We start from the raw sequence: 18,334 nt of genomic DNA, 5'->3' as shown, positions 1-18,334 counted from the left end.
TGTCTATGTCGAAAACTAGCATCTTGTTTTTGTCCCCTCCTGCTAAAGCTCGTTTGGCTAATTGTCACGTTTTATATTCGCGCGTGATGGAGGGCGCTATTAGGCTGGAACCCATTAGGGCCCCCGTGGGAGTGGGGGGGGCATTCAGGGGCCGGCATCAAAGGCCAATTTGCCAGGCAGACATCATCAATTGAGCCAGCTAAGTGGACCTTTTTGACGTCTTTTAAACAAGCGCAGAGCTCAATCCGCTTGGAGCATCAATCTCTCTAGCTCGCGGCTTTTAGCGGCTTAGCAAACGTCTCGGTGGACTTTTCAAAGATTTGTGACGGTGAAAACATTTTTCACTTTGAACACAAAAAAGATTCGAGTTCAGTTTTCACTTTATGATGCAGCAGCAGGGCCTAGCTTGATAATCGTTGGCCAGCGGCTAAAAGATGACAACGATGACTCATCACCACACGACTGCAACGTCAATAAAGCCTCGCCCAGCATGCTAATGTGTTAGTTGCTAGACTGGAAACGTGTTACAAACATTAGAATCAAGTCAAAACATGTAACAAGTTGCCAGCCTGGGAACAAAACAACATGCTAATGTGGCTAACTGCTATGCAGACAGCATGATATGCTAACAATGCTAAGAAGCCAGAAGTCTCCAAAGTTGGCTTGCTGTGTGTTCAAAAAATGAATGAAAAAAGAGGGTGAAAGATGAAATAATGAAAAACATTTTATTTACAAGGTTAAAAAAATCGTGTCACAATATTTTAATGACTTTTTTTTAATGAAAATTAAAATGGAAAAGAAATGGTAAATGGTACCAGACCAAAAATAATTTAAAATTAAAAATTGTCAAAAATTAAAACTGTAAAAAAAAGAAAAAAGAAGAAGAATCGCTATTAAGGTTAATGTTACAAGATGTCAATTTTTCTTAATTGGAAAAGTTGAATATTTCAAATATATTTTTCTTTATTTAAATACATTTTGAATGTAGATTACAAGATTACACACTAAAAGCTTTTGCCTTTGCTTGTGTGTACTGCAACCCCCCCCCACACACACACACACACAAATACATTTAAGAACTCAACATTTAGTGAATTTTAGCATGTTTTGTGATCAGTGATCACAACATGAAGTTGGCCTCCCCATCTTTCCTTCCATTTTGTTTGTTTTCCCCCTGTGTGTGGCCCTTTGTGGAAAAAGTTTGGACGTCCCGGCGCTAAGCACTGCTGGTGACACATGCTAAATGCTAACGGGGGTTTACTCAGGTGCTAAATTGCAACTTGTTTTTTGGACAACACTTGAGGTTTTGATGTCGGCGGCTGGAATGTTGCTAATTGGTTGCGTGTTCAGTGAGGAGGCGGGACTTAAGTTGACAAGCGGGTGAGGAAGGGGGGCAGACAGGAGGGTGGGGTGGGGGGGGTATATATAGATTTTCCCGTCAGTTGTTTTTTTGTATTTATGTGCTGCTGTTAGCCAGTCAATCACATTTAATTGACAGCTCTGCGCTGGGGGGCCAAGCTGGGATGACAGGACTTTAATGCCAGAAGGCGGGGGGGGGGACTGAGCGGGGGTGGGGGCGTGGGGGTGGTTGCCCCCTCCGCCGCCGCCGCCGTCAACAGCATTAATTGATGTAACCTCGGCCATGATGGATGCTAATCAAAACAACCTTTCAAGAAAAAGTCGTTAACGAAACGCAAAATGGCTGCCGGATACCAGCAGGGGGCGGCATCCTAATGCGCATCTGTTGCCGGGCGGCAGCCGTTGGGGATGGGGTCTGTGGGGTGTTGCGTCACGCGGTCGATTGCGGTTGATGGCGAGCATGAGAACACCTTGTTAGCGTGTTTGTTCGCCGCTCCCGAAGGACGCCGCTAAACTACGCTAAGATACACTCATTCTTGCCACATCAACCCCCTCAACTCAGACAACGTTAAGCTAGTGGAAAACGTCAGAAGGGCTACATTTAAAAAAATATATCTGTTTTTTTTATGTCCATGTTAGCGTATGGTGCTAATGTTTACCAATACAAATCAAACATGTTAACATTGGCTACATAATAGTCTGTGGCTAAATGCTAAGATAAGTTAAAACTGGGCCATATTGGTGTTAACATAAAACACTGGTTTCCCTGCTAAATGTTAACATAAGCTAAATATTCGTGAGCCACGAGCTAAATGCTAACACAAGTTTAACACTTGTAATGACATAGGGTAGATAATAGATACTACCATAAGAAAAACATTTGTCAGCCACACAAGCTAAAAGCTAATAATATAAATGTAACGTTGGTTTAAGTGAGAGTCCCTGGCCACTTCAGATCAATTCAATAGCTCGATAAATGTTGGCGCCTCGTGTCACACATTGGCGTCTGCGATGGATGTTTTGAGAGACAAAAAAAACCGAGATCACCATAATCTTCAAATTTGTAAAACATGAAAACAAATGGAAATTTTGCATTTATTTTCCAGTCAGATAGAGCCTGATGATGTAAGAGCTACCCGTGCTAGCTAAATGCTAACATAAGCTCCGCATTTGGGCACCATGCAAGCTAAATGGTAGTAAAAGCTCAACTTTGGGAAACACATAATAGCATAAAGTAATGCTAGCTTAGCTATGAAACCACCACAAAGACATTGTTAGCTTAAAAGTTTTAATTTTCAACTTTAATAACCAAAATACAGCAAAAAAAATACAAATAAAATTCATCTTCTGCCATGTAATATTTAGATGCTATGCCACCTAGCATTAGCGTGCTCACCTAGTGGGACAGAAGGGGCACGAGTTGTTGCCACTGGACTGGATCCATACGCGGATGCAGTCCCTGTGGATGGCGTGAGCACAGGAGAACGGGTGCCGGCTTTCGAGGTCCACAGCCATCTGGCACATCAGGCACAGTTTAGCCGGTGGCGGCCTGTGCGCGTCGCCCCGTGCCAGTACCAGGCCCACCTGATCGGCAACCTGCTCCACCGACATGCCCGCCAGGGTTCCGCGGGCGCTTTTCACCTGCTGCAGCAGATGCGTCAGCTGCGCCCTGGTGCATTGTGGGAAGCGCACCCCCAGCTTGTCCAAGACCTTGTCCAGGGGGCCGGAAGAGGCGGCGGCCGGTGGTGACGGAGCGACCGGGTAGGCGGGTGGCGTCGGTGAGTGGCTGAGAGGCGGGGTCGATCTGGCGTGGGGCGGCGGGTGGCGCTGCGGGTACATTGGGGGCGGAGCGTAGTAGCGCTGTGGGGATGGAGGCATGCGGTACAGGGGCGCTTGCTGGGGTGGCGGCATAGGATTTAGTGATTTCATCATCTGTTTGAACTTCAGCTCGGCCTGGAGGAGAAAAACCCCCCATCAAAGGCGTTAATGTAGAGTATCATCTCGATTGGCTGCAGTCGGTGAGGTGTGCGTGGTGCTACCGTGGGTATGTATGGCAGTGCGGGCACGTTGATGCGTGGCAGGGACTCCAACTCGTGTCCTTGATGCAACTGTGCAAGGACCTCCTCGAATCGCTTCTCCAGCTCTGCCTGGTTCCTCCGCACCGCCGCCTCCTTGACCGCCCAGCTAGCCTTCTCCTGGTGATGGGCGGGCCGCAGTGACAACACATACTCGGACACCTGGAACGGATGTAGCAGCTGTCTAGTAGTGTTAAATGTATGTTAGCATGTAGCATTTAGCCACTGACTCCCAGTGTTAAGCGCATGGTGACATGTAGCATGTGGCCAATGCCAGCCAGTATCTTGCCCATGTTAGCATTTAGCCCATGATGGTCTCCCAGTACCTCTTTGAGCCAGGCCTTTATGCGCTCCATGGCGACGTCTCGCTGCGCCTCCACGGCACTCAACTGGTCTTGCAAGGCGAGGATCTCGGCATCTTTGGCCTCCTGCCTTACTCTGTCCATCTCTTCCTTCAGAGTGTCCATCTCCTTCTGGCTGGTTCGCTGGTCCTCATCCTGCTCACGCGCTAGCTCAGTTAGCTTATCGGCACTCTCCTGCAGCTCCTTGGTCAGCCTGTGGGCAGCAAAGGCTCATCACTGTGGCAAACGGCTGTCATTCTAGCGGCTAGCAGCTATTTAGCCAGCGTCTTGTTAACCCAGCGGTTCTCAGTATTAAGATTATGTTAGCATTTAGCCCTTAACTAGTGACTCCTTGTTTAGTAGGTGTTATCATTTAACAGTGACACACAATCTTTTGTTAGCATTCAGAAGCAAGGAGCTTGTATGGGGTATATGCCACGTAGGAGGCGGGACTTCCGACTTCCTGGTTTTCACACATCACCTTTGTTTCCGTTTCCTGTTTGCGACGTGTGGGCGGAAGCGCGCGTTTGGGGGGGGGGGGGGGTGTTGGAACCCGGCCGGATCAGTGGCCGGAAACTACGCTGATGTGTGAAACCCGGAAGTCGAAAGTCCATGGCATCTACTCCCATAAGCTGAGCACGTACCTGTTTCTGTCGTCCTCTGCACGGCTTTTCTCGGCACAGACTTCCATTTTCTTGGACAGAAAGTTCTTGCGCGTGCTTTTGGAGTTGTTAAGCTGCAGCTTCACTCGCAGCGTGTCCAGCTTGTCCAGCTGAACCTGCGCCAACAAAGACTTGCTTGTTTTAGCATGTTATGACTCCCAGTATTTTGCTACTGATAGCACATAGCCAGTGACTCGTATATAGCATTTATCTTGTATAGCTCTGTGTTCGTACAATTGCATGTAGCATTGAATTAGCGACACTCATTTTACGGCATGTTCGCATTAAGTCTGCATGGATTTGGATCCCAGCGCTGGAGGTAGCATTAGCATTTTAACTGGTGACTGCCAGCGCTTGGTTTATATTAGCATGTTAGCCGTTGACCTGATGCTGACGGATGGTATCGGCCTTCTTCTTTTGCATCTCGGCTGTCTTCTTTTGTCGCTCGGCATCCTCGCGTTGCCGCTGCTTGACCAGGTTATTGTGCTCCTCCGCTAGTGCGATGCCACACTCCAACATGGTAACCAGCTGCTCCTCCCAGTCTGCTTCCATGTTAACGCCGGCGTCGGTCGTGGTGATGGCATCTGACGCCATGACATCTGTCTGCACAGACTTCTCATGGCCGATGATGTCTGTTGTGAGAGAGTGTGTTTGCATTTAGTCATTCATGACCAGTCTGGAGACTGCCTTGCAGGTTTGCACCCCTGATCGTGTGTGCTTATTGTGATAAGTTATTATGTTAAAACATAAGTTTGATTCCCGGTTCAGTCTTTGTTGTGTCTTATAAATCAAAGTTAGTAGCTAGATAAGAACGCTGTCAACAATATTGTAATAATAACATACCTACATAAGACTACGCCAGTGACCTGAACCGGAAGAAATTGCTTTGTTTTGTTCAGTGAAACTTAATTTTTCCCTCTAGTGTGGCAGCAATACGTTTCCGTGCAAAAAATTACTATGCCCTTAATGCGTTTTAAATTTTAGTCAGTTTATTATTATTTTTTACAAGAGACATATTTACATGAAAACTGTGCGCACGTTACCTGCCATGGTTTCATTCTCGAATGACACCAGCTTCTTCACTGTTTCCATGTTAGCATTCATGCTAACAGTGCGAAACCAAAACAATCTTTTGCTTTCCTGGACCGGATAGAACCGTTTTCCTCACGCTGATAATTAACTATATCAACATGGACTGATTAGTTCTTTAAAAAAAAAAAATAGAAAGTTAGATAAGTTTGTCAATGAAGTCTCATTAAAAACGTATGCTCTTCCCGACTAGCCAAGTCACTTCCTGTCACATGACCACACTGTGCACCCCACATGACTCCTCCGCCCCGCCCCTCCCGCTTGTCAGTTACTCCGCCGCGGAGGTTAGCTCCTGGCTGTAGCCGTAGCCGTCAACGTGAGTTCTACGTTAGCTCAAAGCAAACCCCCCCTCGGGAACCACGTACGCAGGCAATGGCGGCCACAGCCAGGGACCCTGCGCCGAACTACAGTGACTTCCAGGAGGTGGAGAACGCTGAGGACCTGTTCCAGGAGCTGGCGGTCGGCCCTCGCGAGGTGAGTCGGGATTGGGGAGGGCTGGGCTTGGCTTGGCTGTGTTGTCAAGCTAGCACGCGGACGGAGGAGGGGGACCTTTAAAAACAATACTCAATTTGCTCGTTTGGTAGAATACGATTATTTGTCAACAAAAAGCTGTTCAAAAAACGGTTTAATAATAAATAATGTAACGTGACTTTAATGTGTCTACGGAAGCCGCCGAGGATGTCCTGTTTTGACGCGAGCAAACAGGACCGATTAGGTGCGCTCGCATGTCGGTGGCCGCGCGTCAGGTGACAGTCACGCAGGTGAGAATGGGACGTTCATTGACATTAGGGAAACACGGGAATTACCTGTGGCTACTTGGGTGTGTTTTGTTATCTTTTACACAGATTTTTTGCTCTTTTTTTTTTGTTGGTTTGGCGGGTTGGATCAATTTGACTGACTGTCCTGCCAAAGTTCAGAGGTCATCAGGTGTCTCATGAGAAATCCAATTTCGCTTGAGTGGTACAAATAATACTGTATCTCAATGTTTATCAATGCCAGCAACGTATATTGATGGGTAGAAAAATTAAAATGTTCTTCCACTAGATGACAAAAGGTATACACCACTAACCTCTTACTGTTACTTTTTGTAACATTTTTCTTTGGTCAATAAAGATTGCGAAACACTAGTTTGGATTGACAGTTCACTCCTTTGTTTCACTTTTTTGTCCAGTCAGCAGTTGAAATTCTTTCCTGCACACGTTTGTCTTCCTGTTTTGTGTGTTTGTGCTGAATCAGGAGTAAGGAAGCTCCTGGTTGTCATTTTCTTCTCTTGAATGGTCAAGCAACACATTCCGTTGAAATGTGTTGTTATTGTAGGGAGCCTTCACTGACTACATCACAAATGTTTACACCATTGTTCTTTTAATGGGTTTGTGCGGCGTTCATGAAGGTTTGAATAAAGAGTTGCACACCTCGAGTGTTGTGCCACAACATGCTGGCCATCAGTGAGTTTGACGAGAAGAGATGCAGCGCAATCACAGAAGTGGCTGTTTGTCCCACTGCAGGAAGGTGACCAAAGCAGCGGGAGGGCCAACGGCCCCAAGCAGGTCTTTGATCATGACGCAGACGACCTGTTTGCAGGTAAGCGCTCACTCCATGACGTCATAAAACATGCCGGACTTGTCAGTTGTAATAATTCCGTGACCAAGCCTGTAACTATTTATTTGTATATCAAATTAATATTATTACATTTAATTATTTAATAATTTAAAATTATTAAAAAATATATATATATATATATATATATACTGATATTTTTTTGTTGCTGGTTTTTAATGATATAAAAAAAAAATATCACTCTATTGCATACAAATATTCTAACCAAAAATAAGACAAAGTAAATGAGAATGTATGTTACTGTTAAGGGCTGTACAATTCATCGAAATTTAGTTACAATTTTAATTATTACACTCCACAATTGCAAAACCAGCATAATTGTTTAAAAAGGAGTATTAATGCAAATTTTTGAGTTGTTTAAATTTTAAAATAACTAATTTAACTCATTCACTGCCATTGACAGCTACAGACGTAAAAAAATCATTTTCACTATTTCTTTTAGTTTAAAAAAAATCCACTTTTGCTAACAAGAGTATGAAAACCTAGGGGGGGAAAAACATTGCAAATTTAGAACAGAAATAAAATTTGTGATTAATCGTTAGTTAACTAGTGAAGTCGTGATTAATTACAATTAAAAATTTGAATCGCCTGATGGCCCTAATTTAAAAAAAAATATTCAAATAAGGGGCATTTAATCGTAATCAATCGCAAGATCATTTTATATCTGTTCTAAATGTAAAATGTTAAAAATTCTAGGTTTTCATAGTTCACATGAATTTTTGACGTCTATAGTCGTCAATGGCAGTGAATGAGTTAATAAAATTAGTTAATTATAGTGTTTCAAAGAATTGAATTTGCCTTAATGTTTTTAATTATTTTTTTACGTTTAAACATTTTCTTGTTTTATACCAAAGAAATAAATGATCTTCCTACTGCCCAGTGCACATGCTGCACTCCAACTTCAAGTTTTTGCCAACATAAATAAATAAATATATATTGTTATAAATTATTTTTGGTCCAAATGGAACTTACATAATTAGTGTTTGTATTTTTTTTTAATTAGTCTTAATATTTGTAAATGCTTAAACTTTTTCTTGTTTTGTACCAAAAAATTAATAATTGTTTGAATAATCGTGATTTCAATTATTGTCAAAAATAATCGTGATTATTATTTTCCCCATAATCGAGTAGCCCTATGTCCTGTAGTATTTGTGTGTTGAAATCAAAATGAAAGAATAGGCGTGGCCAGTAGGTGCAGTTGCTTTTGCAAATGTACTCATTTTGTATTTGCCATTCAATTAATGGCTTTAAGTGCATCGGCAAATGTGGCTGTCCTTGTCCACATGTGAGGGCATTGCAGTGCCTAAGTTTCATAAAAATTGTACGGAAATAAATGAATGACAACGCTAGAAGATGAAATGCAAATAGATTTACTATAAAAGTTAAATATACTTGTATACTTCACTGTATCATGCACAATTTTAGCATTTCATTCAGTGATACTTTCCTCTACCACAAGAGGGCGCCTGCTTACCACATTCAAACAGCACTACAAAATGGCTGAAGAAATGATTCCCAACACAGCCGTCGTCTCTGGAACGAGCCAGCCTCCATTTTGTCTTCTGTGTGTGCGTGCCATAGAAGCCACAGAGGAAGTGTCGCTGGACAGTCCGGAGAGAGACGTGCTGTTGTCGGACGGCCCCTCGCCCGCCATCACCCCCATCACGCCGCCCAGCTCCATCATCACGCCACGCTTAGGACACGCCCATGACGACATGTTTACACACACTTCCTTCGATGAGGTAAGCGTCCGCAAACAAACAAGCGGACACATGTACTGTACCGTTGTTGTATGTTGCGTTTTGCTTTTGTTCAGCTAGAAGAAGAAGAGTCCGGCGACACGTTGGACGTTCTCATCTCTGTGTCGGACCCTGAAAAAGTCGGTGAGTCCTTCCTCTTCACTCATCGTCCTCAACTCAAGCCGCGATCCGCATAGCCGTCATTTCTCGTCATCGCGTGACCACATTTTTGCTGTTCCCAGGCGACGGCATGAACGCGTACATGGCCTACAAGGTCACCACCAAAGTGTCGTCGGCGGCGGCGTTGTTCAGGCTCACCGAGTTCTCGGTCAAGCGCCGCTTCAGCGACTTCCTGGGCCTTCACGGGAAGCTGGCGTCCAAATACATGCACGTGGGCTACATCGTGCCCCCCGCGCCCGAGAAGAGCATCGTGGGTACGTTGCTATGGCAGCACAAACGCAGGTTCTTCGCAGTTAACATATACTGATGTCTTCTTAACTCATTTGCTCCCAAAAACGTATGAACAGGTTCTATTTTAAATATTGCCATGGTCCCAAAAACAGATTTATACGTTAAAAAAAACAAAAGGTTTTTTTTAAAAATTATTATTATGCTAGAGCATACAGAAGACTTTGATGCAGCCTTTGACCTGAAGAGGTATCTTAAAACATTGTTTTTTTTTAACATTACAAAAAAACAGTCAGTAGGTGGCAGCAGAGTATAAGAGATCATCCAGGGCCATGTTGCAAAAAGCTCTTTTCCACACCGTTTTCAACAGGTTTGTGAATAATGAGAAAACCTAGCTATATTCTAATGCTAATTGCTTCAAAACGTAAACAGATAGAAAGAGACTCTAATCTTTCTTTTGGTAGCGTCCATGTTTTTATAGCAATAGAACACAATATTGTGTGGGCCTTGCAATATCAGTCAAAATCCAGTAAAACAGACTGGAGCGAAGGGGCTTGCTTCAGTGAAAATGGCTGCGAGTGAATGAGTTAAAATAGGGGTTAGGGTTAGTCCTTTTTTTCAGTTTTTCAGGAAACACAAAAAATTGAGTTGATTTAGGCAAAAAAGGAAAAAAATGACTTCATTTTTAAGAGGGTGACGATATGATACATTTGCGTGTAGGAATGACCAAGGTGAAGGTCGGGAAGGAGGACCAATCGTCAAATGAGTTTGTGGAGAAGAGAAGGTTGGCCTTGGAGAGGTACGATGATGTCACCTCTTTGATGTTGAAACATCCTGAAGCATTACCGCTTTTGTCCATTGGGCGGCGCCATAATCAACATAAACTGAAAGTTTCTTCGTGCCGCTTTAATGTGATGAACGAGTGTTGCCGTTGATTTCACATTCTCAAGTATTTGATGTAGAGATAGACCGATAATGGGGGGGGTTTCAGGGCCGATACCGATTATTAGTAGTCAAGGACGCCGAGAGCTGGTATTCATTTTCACAAAAAGGGAAAATATTGGCAAAAAATACAAACCCCAAATCTTTTCTTTTTTTTTCAATTTGTAAGCATATGTTATTGAACAACGTTTAGGGTTCGTAAAATATTGGAGTTTAAAAAAAAATCTTAGTCAACAGACATCAAAGCTAATAAAAAGTTCAGGAATCTTCCAAAGGCAGTCTTCAAAAGTGAAATAAAAACTTAAGTAAATAGAGTAATATAGCTCCCTATTATTTGCTACAGTAAATACATTTAAAAAAAAATTTTTTTTTTATCTGAAGTATTAACTCTTTGACTGCCAAAACCGTTAAATAACGTTTAGTAAAATCCTATGGAGGAGTGCCAAAGACGTTAAAAGACGTTTGTTTCAAAACAGAGGTGAAACTAACCATTTTCTATTGTTGATTACTGAAAAACGGAATAAGGTAGAAACAAACTTTTTTTTTCTGATGAAAGATGAGAGTCCAATCTTTCATTTGGTAGTATGTGTGTTTCCATAGTCCAAACACATAATTTTCTGTGGACCTTGAAAGATCAGTCAAAATGCTTAAATCGGCTGGCACCCACGGCATCCCTTTTCTGAAAACGTCTGGCAGTCAAAGAGTTAAAAATGTAATCTAGTTTTAATTTCAAACAAAGACAGAAGGTGCGGAGAGTTCCCAGGGTCAGAGGCATCCATGAAAATTTAAATAATTTGTCGGTCCATCCCTATTTTGATGAGCAATTGTTGCCTCTTTGATTTCACATTTTCGAATTTGTGTTCACCTCTCGTCTTAGCCTTATCTCTTTGAGTTCACATTCTTCACCTGACGAGTTTGTGTTGCCTCTTCGATGTCACATTTCCTCATCCGACGTCACGCTCTTCCCGCCGCGTCTTCTGATGGCGTCACATGCCCTGAACAACCTCTCTTGATGTCGTGGCGCAGGTACCTGATGCGCACGGCGCAGCATCCCGTCCTGCTCAAGGATCCCGACCTCGTGCAATTCCTGGAGAGTCCCGAGGTAAACAAACAAACAAACATCTCGCACCCCCACACCCTGCGGTACCCTCTGGGGGCAGGCTGGCGTGCGTGGGGGCGTGGCCTACGAAATAAATGGCAGTCTGTCAGCGACTTAACAGATGAATTGTGGGACGCTTGAGTGAGCGCGGCGTCCCGTCCGGCCCACTTAATGATACACAACCAGGAGGGGGGCTATAAATGAAAAGCGCCCCGTGGTCCCTAACACCCCACCCCCCCCACCCCGCCTCCCTTCATTTAGCCTCAACAAGGATCAACAAGGACCCCCGAGACCACGCCTCCGCTTAAATGGCTTTGAGGGGGGTTGGGGTGCGACCCACCACGTGCGAAAGTAAACTTTTCCGAAATGAAGAAAAATGAGCTCTCACGCCGGCGCTCGGATTTAATCTGGAATGCGGACGACGTTCCAATCGCTTTGAGGGTGGTTTGCGCGGAATGACGGGAATTAAAGAGGGGGAGGGCGAGATGGCGACAAAGCGATTGTGTCCAGCGCGAGACGGCGGCGGCTAATTAAACGGGGAGAAACAAACGTCACAAGTCATTTTGTGTCATCAAACACGACGCCAGCTTCTTCCATTGGGGGGCGCCGTCACGCCACCACGTTAGCTTGGCGTCAGTTGTATGCTTCTAGCTCACCACACACACACACGCACACACACAAACATCCCCACGGAGTCACAACAGAAGAGACGGTATTTATCCGCTCGTGCCTTTAACACAGAACTCAGCCAAGACGGGATATTGATTTCACACACACATGATATCTTGCAGTTGGATAATTAGATGACACCAGCATCTGGTGTGGCACATATACAGAGGTGGCAAATCCAGGTCCAGGAAGTAAAAAAACCTGCCAAAGTTTGTCTTGAGCCCCAGGTGCTAGCTAGCTAGCTCCCTAGCTAGCTCCCATGGTGCTTGTTTACCTGCATCAGGGGCTAAAGCCAAACTGTGGCAGGGTTTTTACTTTCTGCACCGGGATTTGCCACCTCTGCATATATAAAATACGTCCCGAGGTAGAGATGGAATTTATACACCCGCGCCTTCAGAATTTGCTGTGACGTAATCCATGCCAGATTATTGTTGTTGCTGTTTTTTGCCTCAAGTATCGGAGGCTGGTACCCTCCGTGAGAACCCGATACCTTAAAAATCCACCCTGGCCCAGAAGAAAAAAAAGATAAAGAAAACTTTGTCTTTTGCCCATTAAATAAGGAAATCATTCAACTCAAAATCTCAAATTTAGCTGTTTAGATTATAGGAAGACAATTTAAAGCCATGGTTGACATTGTTAACATTTTTTGTTTTATTTTACATTTTACCTGTTTTCGATTTCATTATCGATGTGTTGATGAAGGTGTAATTATGTTGACCTAATATAACCTGATGAGTAATGCTTTTAACATTCTTGCTACTGTTTTCCCAGACATGAGAAAGTTAATATGTTTCTATGTTTATCTAAGAAGTCTAGTTGCTGTTTGTCAGAAATCCGGTTTTTAAAAGTTCAAGGGCGATCTAGTTTACTGGGAAAATGCAAACTCATTCTGTACCTCACGGCAGATGACAGAGGCGTGTCCTCATGTTTTGAATAAAGAGGCTGTGTGGGCAAAATAGCACACACACATTGGATGGCACTGCTTAGGTGGTATGCAATTGTGTGACCAGAGATCTCTGTAATAAATCAACCTTGCAAGGACCCTCTTCACCAGAATCTCATCTTGGAATTATTTGAACACGCAAAAGATTACAAATCTTAAAAATAATCCTTCACCATTAATTAATGTCTTGTTATTTTACACCTGAACCATCAAAAAATAAGAATGTTTCTGCCTCTTATTGCACTAAAAAGTTGTTCCTAAATCCTACATGACTATTGGACATTTTGAATAGATTTTTTTAATTTAATGATAAAAGCGCTTAACAAAATAAATGAACACTCTAAAAACAGTTGGGTCAAAAATGGACCGATCCACTACTTGGGTCGATATGAGCCAAGTTTGAGTCAAGAAATGGGTCTTTCGGCATAAAACAACACATCATTATTGGTCAGATCCTTTATTTGGGTGAAAATATGGCGTCGTTTTGTATAAAACAACACAGAAAGTTGGTTGGGTTGAGCCACAATTGGGTTACTTTTGACCCAAATGTGACGTGATTTTTGCGATCTGTTGCACCACGGATCCCTCATCATTACATCTGCCTTGGCTTCTCGCTATTATTCCCTCGTCAACACCCCTGGTACCTTTCACGGCAAACGCAGCGCAAAAGGGGTCTTTTTCTGACTTTTGTGCGCATGTGTGCGTGTTGCAGTTGCCGCGGGCCGTCAACACGCAGGCTCTGAGCAGCGCCGGCCTCCTCAGGATGGTCAACAAGGCGGCCGACGCCGTCAACAAGATGACCATCAAGATGAACGAGTCGGATGCCGTGAGTTGCCCACGGGGGGGGGGGGGGGGGGGGGTGGTCGGGTGCGAGGGGTGGGGGGTGTAATCTTGTTACCGTGATGGACGGCTTCATGTGTGTGTTTGTGTGTGTCAGTGGTTCGAGGAGAAACAACAACATTTTGACAATCTCGACGTACAACTGAGGAAACTTCACGCCAGCGTCGAGTCGCTCGTGTGCCACAGGAAAGGTACGTAAGTAGCGTAAATGTGGATGCGTGAGCAGGTCGAGTGTGTAAACGTGTGTTTTTGTGAATGGAACTGGATGTGTGTGCGTGCGTTTACATCAATGACATCATGAATAGTGCAGCATGTCTTGTAGTCAGCTCATTGTGTGCGTGTGTCCACGGGCAGAGTTGTCCCAGAACACGGCGCAGTTCGCCAAGTCGGCGGCCATGTTGGGCAACAGCGAGGACCACACGGCGCTGTCGCGAGCTTTGTCTCAGCTGGCCGAGGTGGAGGAGAAGCTGGAGCAGCAGTACCAGCAGCAGGCCGACGCCGACTTCTACTTGCTGGCCGAGCTCCTCGGCGACTACGTGCGCCTCCTCGCCGCCGTCAAGGTGGGAATAAGTCCCTCGAGTTTCCCCAAATTTTAACATCATTTCTTAATTTCAGCATTTTTTTATTTATTTTTATTTAAAAAAAAATAAGTGTAATAAGTTTCCAGTGTTTTTTTTATAAAGTGGAAATTTAAAGGTGCATTGTGCCATTTAAAAGGGTCATGTTAAAGCTTTTTTTTTTCTTTTTTTTTTTACATTACGCATGCGCCACCAATGCCCAGATGAGTACGAAGAGCCCTGACTGTTTTACTCTGACGGCACCTATCAGCTTTTATCTTCCTTCCCTTTATAGTAGAGTGCGGACCCTGCACCCTCCACAGTTTCTTTGGGGGGGGCGAGGACGGAGTTTTTCTTACCTCATGGTGCACGTACTCGCACGCGCACCATGAACGAGCCTGACACAGATGCTGCAGTTACGCTTTGGGCCAGAGGTGGCAGTCGTGAGTAAAAAAAACGTGACCACCTGCACAAAGATCCTTTAAATAAAGTATATAATAAAGGTAATCGGCCCGGCTGATAATCGGTCTCTCCCTGTACTGTACACGCGTCCGCGTCTTGATGTGAAAAGGATACTTGACTCGTTGAGCCATTTTGGCAGTAAAAAAGTTCATATTTGGTCCAGGAGGAATTTGATAACTAAATGTTCCACTTGCTGTCGACTGAAGATGACATCACCTGTGCTGAGGAAGTCGGTAACAACCAATCATGGCTCACCTGTTTTCTGGGTTTGGTCAACAAACTGAGCCATGATTGGTCGTTAGCACAGGTGATGTCATCTTCAGTCGACAGCAGGTGGAACAATTTGTTTTTAAAGGTATTAATTCTACATGAAAAATAATGAAGTTATCAAATTCATTCTGGACAAAATATGAACTTCTTACTGCTCTATGGGTCCGTAATCCCCCCCCCCCCCCCCCACGTCTTTTCCAGTAGAGCTCGCTGCTTGCCCGGCACCTTGTGGCACAATGTAGTACTACACTGACAGCTCAAAATTCCGACTTGTCAAAACCATTGAAACACGATGGTTGCTTTAATGCGGGAACGATGAGGCGCGCCGTAGCAGGCGGTTCGCTGCATGCCAAGTATGCTACATGTCTGACCGTGTGACCGTGTGACGTGTGCAGGGCGTGTTTGAGCAGCGCGTGAAGACCTGGCAGAAGTGGCAGGACACTCAACTTCTCCTGCAGAAGAAACGAGAGGCTGAAGTCAAACTGCAGTTTTCAAACAAGCCCGACAAATTGCAGCAGGCCAAAGAAGACATCAAAGAGGTAAAAAAAAAAAAAAAAAAAAGTAGCACATGGCATCAAAGAGGCAACACAAATGTGTCGTATTGTTAATGCGTGACATCAGAGGTAACATTTAACTCAGCACGTGATGTAAAAGGTATTTATACTCACTTATTGCATTGTTAATCGTCGTATAAGTCTAAGTCTGTTTTTAAAAATGACACTGGTAACACAAGCTCATCACATTGTAACATCAAAGAGGTGGCATTAGCAACATCCAAAAGGCAACACTAGCGCTGGGAAAAACATCTGGCATCAAAGAGGTAGTAACACTAGCTTATCACATTATTAAAACGTGTTACACCAAAGAGGAAGCATTAGCCCGTAGCATCGTTGTTAGGAGATGTAACATCAAAGAGGTCGCGCTGATCACGTGGACACGTGACGTCAAAGAGGTAACGCTAGCTTATCACATTGGTGCGTTTTACATCAAAGAGGCCAATCTAACTTGTATTGTTAAGGACATGTTACATCAAAGAGGCAATACTGGTGTTACGATGGTGACGCTAGCTTATGACAGACACTGGGGTGGAACGTGGCACATTAAAGAGGTGAGGCAAGTCGCATCAATGAGGTAACGCCAGTCACATACAATCACATTGTTAAAACATTTAAAATCAAAGAGGTGACACTAGTGCCACAGAACATGTCACATGAAAGGGGCGAGATGCTTAGCTTATCACATTGCTACTTTTTATATCAAAGAGGCTAAGTTAACTTGTACTGTTAGAACCTGTTACATCAAAGAGGTAACACGAGTGTCACAAATGGGAGGCTATCGTTTGCCACTTTTAGAACATGTTGCATTGAAGAGGTGAGACTAGTCACATCAATGAGGTAACGCTAGTGTATCACATTGTTAAAACATTTAACATCAAAAGGGGCGAGACACAACATCAATGAGGTAACACTGGCTTTTCATTGTTAGAACATGTTGCGTCAAAAAGGTAGCACTAGCTCTCAACCTTGTTTGATAAGATCAAAGAGGTTTGAACATCCAAGAGGTAACACTGTTATCGCATTAACATCAGGCAGCAAAGAGGTGTAACGCTGGCGATGTGAGTGAGATCGGAGGCGCACAATCGTGTCACATTGTTGGAACAGTTCATATCAAAGAGGATAAACTCGCCCGTCATCCTGTTGGAGCATGTTGAATCAAAGGTGGAGCACGAGCAACATCAAAGAGGCAAAACCACGTAATGCCGTGAAATTATTGCTGACTTCGTTGTCTGTGTGTTTAAAAACCACAACAACGTAGCGGGAGCGCGAGCCCGAGCCCCGCCCCTCCCAGACCCGTCCGCCCGGCACGTCCAGTGGAAAATAAAACAAACGCACCTTTGCTACTCACTCAAGTGAAAAGTTTTTGCTTTTGCGGCTGAGGAATTTTACCCAAGCGAAGAAGAAGAAAAAATACTTTTATTAGCCCGTCAGCCCACAAATTCAGCCTGCGAGCCGTCTGTCAGAAAGCACACGCACTGTCGGGGGTCCGCTGTTAGTGGAGGAGCCGTGGGGGGTTTGGGGGGGGGGGTGTTGCGGGGGGCTTTTGATGGTGTTGCTGTCAAAAGTCAACGTTTGTCAGTAGAGTTACAACAAGCCTTTATTTACTACGCATGTGCACGCCTCGTGCAACTGCAACAGAACGCGCACACGCACACGTTCGTTTCCTCTCGTAGAAAAAAAAAAATGTCATGAATTGTGATGGGCTAATTGTCCACCTTGTTATGTGAAAACTAACATGACAAAGTAAAAAGAAGAAGAAGAATGAGACCATTTCAAATGTATTTTTAGATTATTACTGGGGGGGAAAAAACAAAGTGAACAAATGTATTATTTTTTAAACACTTTTAATTTATCGTTAACATAACACAATTGCCCGAGTCATTTTTTTTTTTCAACTTTTGCCTCTGACGCAGACATCAAGAAAAAAAGAGGATCAAGTACATTGCTATTTTACAATAAGATCAAAATGACTTTGGCAATTATGTTATTAGGCTAACGATGTGGTAATATTCATATTTTTAAGTTTGCGTATGCAGCCACAACGCCCCCTGGGGGCCATGCATGAAAATGACATCTGCTACTCTTTCTTTAAATAAATAAAAAAATGGGGGAAAAGCAATTTCATAGATAGAATTTGCAACTGACCTCATTGTGACCCAATGAATGAAAACATTATTCATTATTTTTACTTTCAGCAATTTCTGAGGCACTGATAATGATTTTTTTGTTTTATTTTTTTTGCTTGAATTTTTTTCCCCCATCATGCCTCGCTTCACCAGGAAATTGAAGAGGTAGGACTCTAAGCTCCGCCCACATGGTGCTCTTATTTTTAGCATAGTTTTTTCTCTTTTTCATCATTTTCTTGTCACATTTGCATCATATATTTTTTGGTCTCATCTCGCATGTTTTAAGTCACATTTTTATCATTTATATCTGGTTAGCGTTTTTTCATATTTTAATCAAAATGTCATCATTTTTATGTTTTCAGAGTTACAATTATTTATTTTTATGTTATCAGTTTCATATTTCTGTCTCATTTTTATCATTTTAAACTCCCGTTTTAGTATTTATTGCATATTTATCTAAATTTGTCATCTCCATCATATTTGCCTTATTTTTATATTATTGTAAAATCACATTTTCATATTCTTTCATCACATTTTTATCCTACTTGTCGTTTTCTGTCATCAGTCATGCTTTTAAAT

General features: G+C 43.5%; 2 protein-coding genes across 2 annotated transcripts in view; one reads left to right on the top strand and one right to left on the bottom strand.

The window, feature by feature from the left end:
• Window positions 1-2,630: 2,630 nt before the first annotated feature.
• Window positions 2,631-5,785, bottom strand: rnf214 (ring finger protein 214). The gene is made up of 6 exons (XM_077560669.1): window positions 5,481-5,785; window positions 4,822-5,069; window positions 4,420-4,553; window positions 3,761-3,989; window positions 3,399-3,596; window positions 2,631-3,312 (listed from the first exon to the last, which is right to left on the bottom strand). The coding sequence occupies exons 1-6, from the start codon at window positions 5,539-5,541 to the stop codon at window positions 2,752-2,754; spliced, it is 1,431 nt and encodes a 476-aa protein (XP_077416795.1). The 5' UTR covers window positions 5,542-5,785; the 3' UTR covers window positions 2,631-2,751.
• Window positions 5,749-18,334, top strand: part of snx2 (sorting nexin 2) — a 16,877-nt gene continuing 4,291 nt past the window's right edge. Inside the window, exons 1-11 of the mRNA XM_077560618.1 lie at window positions 5,749-6,000; window positions 7,032-7,107; window positions 8,725-8,885; window positions 8,960-9,026; window positions 9,125-9,316; window positions 10,011-10,089; window positions 11,259-11,334; window positions 13,656-13,769; window positions 13,881-13,974; window positions 14,138-14,343; window positions 15,468-15,611. Of these exons, the coding sequence (XP_077416744.1) occupies window positions 5,761-6,000; window positions 7,032-7,107; window positions 8,725-8,885; window positions 8,960-9,026; window positions 9,125-9,316; window positions 10,011-10,089; window positions 11,259-11,334; window positions 13,656-13,769; window positions 13,881-13,974; window positions 14,138-14,343; window positions 15,468-15,611 (1,449 nt within the window). The 5' untranslated portion in view covers window positions 5,749-5,760. The remainder of the gene's footprint in view (window positions 6,001-7,031; window positions 7,108-8,724; window positions 8,886-8,959; window positions 9,027-9,124; window positions 9,317-10,010; window positions 10,090-11,258; window positions 11,335-13,655; window positions 13,770-13,880; window positions 13,975-14,137; window positions 14,344-15,467; window positions 15,612-18,334) is intronic.

The sequence above is a fragment of the Vanacampus margaritifer genome, chromosome 3 (genome assembly GCF_051991255.1).
Source record: "Vanacampus margaritifer isolate UIUO_Vmar chromosome 3, RoL_Vmar_1.0, whole genome shotgun sequence".
Classification (NCBI taxonomy): Eukaryota; Metazoa; Chordata; class Actinopteri; order Syngnathiformes; family Syngnathidae; genus Vanacampus; species Vanacampus margaritifer.
The sequence above is the reverse complement of the archived record's forward strand: the minus strand, read 5'-3'. Positions and strand labels throughout refer to the sequence as shown.

Excerpts from the sequence above, each read along its gene's own strand:
- rnf214 (XM_077560669.1), bottom strand. The coding sequence starts at position 5,541 with ATGAATGCTAACATGGAAACAGTGAAGAAGCTGGTGTCATTCGAGAAT. Across the intron at positions 3,990-4,419 it reads GCAGAGGACGACAGAAACAG|GCTGACCAAGGAGCTGCAGG; the intron begins GTACGTGCTCAG and ends TGCTGCCCACAG. Across the intron at positions 3,313-3,398 it reads CACTGCCATACATACCCACG|GCCGAGCTGAAGTTCAAACA; the intron begins GTAGCACCACGC and ends TTTCTCCTCCAG.